This window comes from Oncorhynchus mykiss, chromosome 19 (assembly GCF_013265735.2).
Source record: "Oncorhynchus mykiss isolate Arlee chromosome 19, USDA_OmykA_1.1, whole genome shotgun sequence".
NCBI lineage: Eukaryota > Metazoa > Chordata > Actinopteri > Salmoniformes > Salmonidae > Oncorhynchus > Oncorhynchus mykiss.
Window position 1 is genome coordinate 19722510 of NC_048583.1, and position 8523 is coordinate 19731032.

Sequence of the window (8523 nt, forward strand, 5' to 3'; positions counted from 1 at the left end):
CACTTCCAAGTCAACCATGTAGCAAATCAGCTTGTGTGGCCTTGGACAGTGACAGCCTGAAAACACTATACATTTTTTAAAACTAAACTGACAGACCTCATATGACTCTCTCAGATCACTCTCGCACGCACACGGACACATAGTTAGATTACATTTATTTGGCAAACCTGGGGAAGAAGGGCCTTGGTGTGGCATAATATAAAAAACATTTGGTTTATTGTGTGATTGATGTTTCGGTTCAGGCAGTAACCTTAGATGACCTACATGTTGATCGACATGTCCACACTTCATGTAACCACAGGGAAAATAAATCAGTGAGGTGTGCCCCATCAAATAAAGTTTTTTTTCTCCTTACATTCAAACTCTGAATACCAAAGAGATTATTAAAAAATACACACCAGTGCAGAACCCTCAAATAAATAGAAGGGAAGGCTCTGATAAATAGACAGTTCCGCTCACCTGCCATTGATTTGTTTTTAGCCAATGACAACGCATCACTGTATGAATATTCAGTCAAAGTTGCATCAATAACCACGCCCCTTTTCAGCAGGAGAAAGGAAGCTGCTTTTTCGACCTGGCTGAAAATCTTCCTCTAGAAAGGTATATTTCGAAAGCATTCCCTTGACTGTTGTTTTCTATTACATGTTTTTAATGGCTACTGAGATACTTAAACCCATGGAACGCAAATGCATTATGTAACTACTTGCTGCAATCTAACGTTATAGCTATTCACCTAGCTAGATAACGTTAGCTAGCAAGCCTGTTTCACACCGAATGCAAACCAGTCAGCAAACAGCTAGCGTTCTTGCTAAGTAGAGATTAACTAGCTATGAAATGCGCAGTGATCACCGAAGTCGTTGCAATTACAAGTTAGGTCACCCGCTAACTAGCTTTGTTTCTGTTAATTGGACTTTGTCTGAAGCGAGATGTCATCTCGTCGACCTTTAGTTCGGTAACTAGTTAGCGCTAACGTTAGCTTAGCTACCTAGCCAACGTTAGTACAGTCGTTTAACGATAGGCTACGACCCGATGAGGTACTGACGTAATGTGCAAAGTTGCCCGCTAAACCGATGTAGAGAACAGGCACGGTTGTAACACATGTTTGAAACCAGCTGGGCTTGTTCGATTACTAGCTAGCTAGGTAACCTAAGGTCTGGGTCGTTAAGCCATATATTTGCAAACGTCAGTGATCCACTGACAACATCATGACAGCCTGGTCCAAATCTGTACGAGTTAAACAACACCTCAAATCATTGTCATGCCAAACCCAATTGGCCATACAGAACATTCAACATGACTTGCATAGCACACAATGTATTCTGGACCAGGCTAGACTGACCGTGTTGTTGATGAATGTCATACATGATGAACATAACACCATTACTTTCTCTTCCTAGCTCTCAGGGGCCCAGCCCACCAGTAAAGCTGTATAAGCACAGGGTCGACGGGGCGGACGGAAGCGGTGCGCCGTCGTACGGGGAGGTCCGTAGTGACAACGCGATGAGCTACAAACCCATCGCCCCTGCTCCGTCCGGCTCCAACCACACCCCGCCAGGTTTCTGCCAACTGTCAATTGGTTCTTTAGTATCCACTATTATTGCTATCAAGGATGTATAGAAATTGAATTTCTATTTCTATAGATGCACCCTCTACACTACCCATTGTTGGTTTGGTTTTCACCCATCTTACTGAACTCAACCCTACCACAGTGCAGTGGATTCCATTCAATAGATAAGACTAGCGGCCCTATTCCTGTGACCTGCCCAGGGACCTGCCCAGGGAACACACTACACATCAGCAACCAACCTGAGTGTCATATACTACCAACCATAATGTAACAATCCCTCTCACCTGAGAATTATTTAATATAATTGTACCTTTATTTAACTAGGCAAGTCAGTTAAGAACAAAATCTTACTTTCAATGGCGGCCTAGGAACAGTGGGTTAACTGCCTTGTTCAGGGGCAGAACGACAGATTTTTACCTTGTCAGCTCGGGGATTCAATCTTGCAACCTTTTGGTTACAAGTCCAACGCTCTAACCACTAGGCTACCTGCCGCCCCAGAATGAATGCGCCACCGATGCCACGCAGCATTTATGCCCCTGCCTTCCATTTTAAAGATGATAACTAGTCATAGGGCGCTTCAGTGCGTCTGAATTCTGTCTTTCCTCTGCCTAGGTTCCAGTGTGCCCTCCCCCTCACTCCCCTCCAACTTCAGACCAGCGTTCAGTGATTTCGGCCCGCCGTCGATGGGCTTCGTTCAGGTAGGACAGAACAGCCTGACCCTCATCTCTAACTGCTTTAACTAATGCCTATGATGCTTTAATGTCATGTTAAATATGTTATTCAGGGTATTTTATCACATTTTATTGGTCACATAAACATGATTAGCAGATGCTAATGCGAGTGTAGCGAAATGCTTGTGCTTCTAGTTCTGACAATGCAGTAATATCTAACAAGTAATCTAACAAATTCACAACAACAACCTTACACACACAAATGTAAGGGATGAATAAGGATATGTTCATATAACTATATGGATAAGCGATGGCCGTGCGGCATAGGCAAGATGCAGTAGATGGTGTAGAGCAGTATATACATATGAGATGAGTAATATATGATATGAAAACATTAAAGTGGTGTTATTTAAAGTGACTAGTGATACCTTTATTGAGTCCATTTACTAAAGTGGCCAGAGAGAGGCTGCTGACAACATACAGACTCATATGTTAGTGATGGCTGTTTAACAGTCTGATGGCCTTGAGATAGCTGTTTTTGTCTCTCAGTCCCAGCTTTGATGCACCTGTACTGACATTGCGTTCTGGATGATAGCAGTGTGAACAGGCAGTAGCTCAGGTGGTAGTTGTCGATTATATTTTTGGCCTTCCTGTGACATCGGATGCTGTAGGTGTCCTGGAGGGCAGGTAGTTTGCCCCCGGTGGTGCGTTGTGCAGACCTCACTATCCTCTAGAGAGCCTTGCGGTTGAGGGCAGTGCAATTGCTGTACCAGGCGGTGATACAGCCCGACAGAATGCTCTCGATTGTGCATCTGTAAAAGTTTGAGGGTTTTAGGTGACAAGCCAAATTTCTTCAGCCTCCTGAGGATGAAGAGGTGCTGTTGCGCCTTCACCACGCTGTCTGTGTGTGTTTCCTACCTTCACCACCTGGGGGCGGCCCGTCGGAAAGTCCAGGACCCAGTTGCACAGGGCGGGGTCGAGACCCACGAGTTTGGAGGGTACTATGGTATTAAATGCTGAGCTGTAGTCAATGAACAGCATTCTTCCATAGATATTCCTCTTGTCCAGGTGGGATAGGGCAGTGTGCCGTGTAATGGCGATTGCATCGTCAGTGGATCTATTGGGGCCGTAAGCAAATTGGAGTGGGTCTAGGGTGTCTGGTAGGGTGGAGGTGATGTGCTCCTTGACTAGTCTCTCAAAGCACTTCATGATGACAGAAGTGAGTGCAATGGGGCGATTGTCGTTTAGTTACCTTAGCTTTCTTGGGAACAGCAACAATGGTGGCCATCTTGAAGCATGTGGTCACAGCAGACTGGGATAGGGATTGATTGAATATGTCCGTAAAAACCAGCTGGTCTGCGCATGCTCTGAGGACGCGGCTAGGGATGCCGTCTGGGCCGGCAGCCTTGCGAGGGTTAACCCGTTTAAATGTTTTACTCACGTTGGCCACGGAGGAGGAGAACCAACAGGCTTTGGTAGCGGGCCGTGTCAGAGGCACTGTATTGTTCTCAAAGCGAGCAAAGAAGTTGTTTAATTTGTCTGGGAGCAAGATGTTGATGTCCCCGACGGGGCTGGTTTTCTTTTTGTAATCCGTGACCCTGCCACATACGTCTCGTGTTTGAGCCGTTGAATTGCGACTACTTTGTCTCGATACTGATGCTTTGCTTGTTTGATTGCCTTGCGGAGGGAATAGCTGCACTGTTTGTGTTCGGTCATGTTTCCAGTCGCCTTGCCATGATTAAAAGCGGTGGTTAACGCTTTCAGTTTTGCGCAGATGCTGCCATCAATCCACAGTTTCTGGTGAGGAAATGTTTTAAGTCACAGTGGGTACGACATCTCAAATGCACTTGCTAATAAACTCGCTCACAGAGTCGGCGTACACATCAGTGTTGTCTGAGGCTATCCGGAACATATTCCAGTCCACGTGATCGAAGCAATCCTGAAGCGCCGAGTCCGATTGGTCAGACACGCGTTGTATTGACCTGAACACGGGCGTTTCCTGTTTTAGTTTCTGTGTATAGGCTGGGAGCAACAAAATGGAGTCATGGACAGATTTGCCGAAGGCAGGCAGGGGGGCTTTGTATGCGTTGCTTAAAGTTAGTAGCAATGATCCAGAATGCTAGCAGCCCATGTCGCGCATTCGATATGCTGATAGAATTTAGAAAGTCTTGTTCTCAGGTTAGCTTTGTTAAAATCCCCAGCTACAATAAATGCAGCCTCAAGATGTATGGTTTCCAGTTTACATAGAGTCCAGTGAAGTTCTTTCAGGGCCGACAAGGTATCTGCTCAGGGGGATATACACAGCTGTGACTAATCAATAGGGTCCAGGTATCACTAACAACAAATACAAAGCAGATCATTACTGGTCGATTTAATTAAAATAGATTTGTTGGCGAGTGTTATTTGCATAACTGTCACTTCGTCATGGCAATTATCCCCCTGTATCTCTACTCTTCTGTACGATATAAAGGGACTATCTTGCTCAGGATCAATTGGGATTTCTAGTTTTTGCTGTTCCAGCATATGACCTTTGTCTCATATCCCCCCTCTTTCACACACACACGCAGCCAGTGAAAGTGTCTCAGGGCTCAACCTACAGCGAGCTGCTGTCAGTTATCGAGGAGATGAGTCGCGAGATCCGCCCCACCTACGCCGGGAGCAAGAGCGCCATGGAGAGGCTAAAGAGAGGTACTGCAGCCCGATCAGCTAAACGCCTAGGCCACAAATATCGACAAAGCTTGGCGCAAAGGTTGTGGTTGTATTGACAGGGTGTTTATCAGTACTCCATAGAGCTTACTTTCCTTTTCCCGAACCACGCTGCACATACCCAGCAAGCAGACAGTAAGCACTTGAATATTATATGCATAAACACAGCAACAAAAAATGAACATAAGGCAGTGGATGAAAGCAATGATCAACATTGCATGGCAGCGGCAAAAATAGATCATAATAAAAGCCAAACTGTATATGTTAAGGCTTTCGGGCATTCAATAAAAAAATCACCGAGCTCAGTCATCCAGTCAATCAATCATCAAAAAGTTTAAATCCACCAAGTTCAATTAGCAAAATAGCCAGTCCAATCAGACATTGTCCTTTTAAATCCAAAGATGCCTAAATTAGGCTCAGTTCAAATAATATTATGCTATGCACAAAATGAGAAATGGGCAATTTGATGACTCAGATTTCACTTTAAAAAAGATACCAAAATTGTTAAACTTTGAAATCAGTGGTCTTTGTTTGGCAAACATTGTGAAAAGTGAAAAATCGGAGTCTCGTCATAATTACATTACTGGGGAATTGCCCAAATGCAGGACGCACAAAACTAGTACTTGGTAAAAACTTGGTTAAATATAGTCCTAGTTCTTCAGTATGTGAGACAGTCAGTCCCGAAATCCCTATTCCAAGGCTAGTAATCCCAAGGAAAATGTTTCTCTCATGAATAATTACTGCCGTAAATACTTTTCAATGAGCCAAACAAACATTTCACCCATGCTTCTCACACCACGGCCATTAGGCTCTCGACTCACATGGTTATCTGGGATCCTTGGGATGTCCCTACCCTTAACACATTTAAACTTCGATGGGGTGACAGAGTTCGAGTCCCAAGGATCCCATCCCATAGGCCTACTTACTCCATATGAATTTACTTGGAAATACATGGATTTCAATTCACATTAAGGTTCAATGAGGAGATGGTATTTTTCTCCACACAGGAAGTAAAAGTTCTAAATCCCAACTTGTGATGTTGTTCATCTGTCTTCTAGGTATCATTCACGCGAGGGCGCTGGTCAGGGAGTGTCTGGCGGAGACAGAGAGGAGCGCTCGCACATAACCCTTTGCAGAATCCCTCCATCCCCCCCTCCCTTGTCTTTGTATAGGCCTCATCTATGTGTCCCGTCTTTGTTATCCTGACTTTTTGTCTCTTGCTCCACTGAACCTGTAATCTTTTTTCCCATATAGTTTCTCACACCGCCTATGGGGTGTGTTCAGAATGTGTAACACATTTTGCAGTTGTAGGACAGTTTGCTCTCAGAACATTCTGTAGCTTATTTGAGTTTCATAGGCATCACGAGGGGCTGGTAAATATTTTCTCATTTTGGTTGTCCTGTTCAGTGGGGGCGAGGTGATAGTGCTGTAAAATATTTGATAGATTTTTGAAAACTATGCCACAATGAAATGAGGTTGATACTCTGACTTTCTCTCTTAGCTGCTATACTGACACCACTCTACATCCAAAGGTTTAATTCCACATTGTTTTACAGTAAGCAACACTTAAGCCTTGTTCGCACTGCAGGCCTTAATGCTCAAATCAGCTTTGTTTTTCAAATCCGTTTTGGGTTACTTCACTGTCCAAACGGCAAGTGACCAAATTTGGATTTGTGTGTGTTGAGACGGCAGTCATTTGTTGACATGGCTATGCTACTTGTCATAGTAATGACGCATGTGTGCGTTCCTTCTTCCTGTCACTCAGAAGTTATGTGGCAAGCTAAGGTGACAAACTGGATGTTCCCCAGTTTGCTTTGAATGTTAAAAATCATAGTGAAAAAAAATCACACTTTTAAAGCCGCCAAAGGATAAGGCAATCCAACTTTCAAAACAAGTATTGTTTGGCTAGCCACAGCAGTCAACTAACGAGGTAGCTGTTTATCCTTCTAGCACATTCACTAATTTGTTTGTAAACAACAAGCTAGGAAGCAACAAGATATGCCAAATAAGTTAAAAAAAAACATGAGAGCAAATCAGATTTGACCGTTCAGGCACAAGTCGCATAGCCAGGAATCAGATTTGTATCTGATTTCAAACCACCTACGAAGGTGGTTTGAAGTCATCCTATTCCATGTGTTTTTGGGCTGTTCAGACTGCAGGAAAAATAACATTTGAATCAGATGTGCAAAAAAAATGTATTTGATGTGAATAAGGCTTAACAGCATCTTGAAAATACCCTGTTCTCTGTACCACATGCTTCCACCCCATACACATTATCTGCTGTCATGGCACCCTCTATCTGCCACATACAGTCAAGCTTTCCTTGCCCTTCATCCTCCACCCAATGAACTATTACCTCCTCTCTACACACCTGAAATCAGTTTTATTAGTATGGCAATTTTGTAAACCCAATTTTTGCAGTTCTGTACTTGAATTGAATGAAATTAAAAGTTAGAAAAGTTTTCCAATTAAAAAAGCGAGTGTTTTTCATTTGTATCTAGTGCACAGGAGGTTGGTGGCACCTTCATCAGGGAGGTAATGTCTGGGATGGTAACAAACATGATTTCCATGTGTTTTGATTTTCATTTTGTTTTTTCTGTTCCAGCCATTTATCAGCTGTCCTCCCCCCAGTAGCCTTCTGTGATGTAGTGCCTATAGAAAGTCTACACACCCTTGAACTTTTTACATTTGGTTGTCAGTGCCTCAGTTTTTCATTTAAATAAGGATTTTCTTCCACTTATCTACACAACATACTCTACATTTAAGGAACATTTTTTGTGAAGAAAAATACGTCTCCACCCGAGTCTCCACTTGAAGCATATTTGGCAGCAGTTAAAGCTGTGAGTCTGTTGGTATAGGTCTCTACGAACTTTGCACACCTAGGTTTGACAATGTTTGACCATTAACTGTTCAAGTTCATGGACAGAAATCTTCAAGCTATGCCACAAATTTTAGATTGGATTTAGATTCGGGGCTCTGACTGGGCCAGTTGAGGACTTTACCTTATTCCTTAGCCACTCCACGGTAGCTTTGGCTATGGGCTTCAGGTTGTTGTCATGCTGAAAGGTGAACTTCCGTCCCAGTTTCAGCTGGTTTTCCTCAAGGACTTTTCTGTACATAGTTTCCCTTCATTTTCTATTCTATCCTGATAAGTCCCTGGCGACGAGATATCCCCATAACATGATGCTGCGCAAAATGTAACACTTGGCATTTCGGCCAAAAAGTTCAATTTTTGTTTAATCAGACCACAAAACCTTTTGCTACAGAATCTCGAGTGTTTTTTTGCATACTTAAACCGATTCATGGTGGGCTTCCTTGCCACCCTACATCACATATTTGTGGAAGGCTTGAGTAAATCACAAGCACACTGACCAGTCTTGGCCATAAGTCTGCTGCTCTTTCAAAGTTGCCATCAGACTCTTGATAGCCTCTGCTCAGTCATCCAGATTGGAGGGCAGGCTAGGTGGTGCTATACACCTTTCACTTTGTCTTGACCGTGCTCCAAGGGATATTCAAGGCCTTTGAAATCTTTATACTCATCCTCTGATCTGTCCCGGGGTTCTTTTGAAAGTTCATGGT

General features: G+C 43.6%; 1 protein-coding gene across 1 annotated transcript; it reads left to right on the forward strand.

Moving 5' to 3' along the window:
• Positions 1–463: 463 nt before the first annotated feature.
• Positions 464–7420, forward strand: LOC110497530 (cyclin-dependent kinase 2-associated protein 2). Its single transcript, XM_021573671.2, has 5 exons — positions 464–600; positions 1398–1555; positions 2180–2265; positions 4806–4926; positions 6003–7420. Exons 2-5 carry the CDS (start codon positions 1501–1503, stop codon positions 6068–6070), a joined length of 330 nt encoding a protein of 109 aa, XP_021429346.1. The 5' UTR covers positions 464–600; positions 1398–1500; the 3' UTR covers positions 6071–7420.
• Positions 7421–8523: the final 1103 nt, after the last annotated feature.

Coding starts and splice junctions, on each gene's coding strand:
- LOC110497530 (XM_021573671.2), top strand. CDS start 1,501: ATGAGCTACAAACCCATCGCCCCTGCTCCGTCCGGCTCCAACCACACC. Junction 1,556..2,179: donor CTCCAACCACACCCCGCCAG/GTTTCTGCCAAC, acceptor TCCTCTGCCTAG/GTTCCAGTGTGCCCTCCCCC. Junction 4,927..6,002: donor CATGGAGAGGCTAAAGAGAG/GTACTGCAGCCC, acceptor TCTGTCTTCTAG/GTATCATTCACGCGAGGGCG.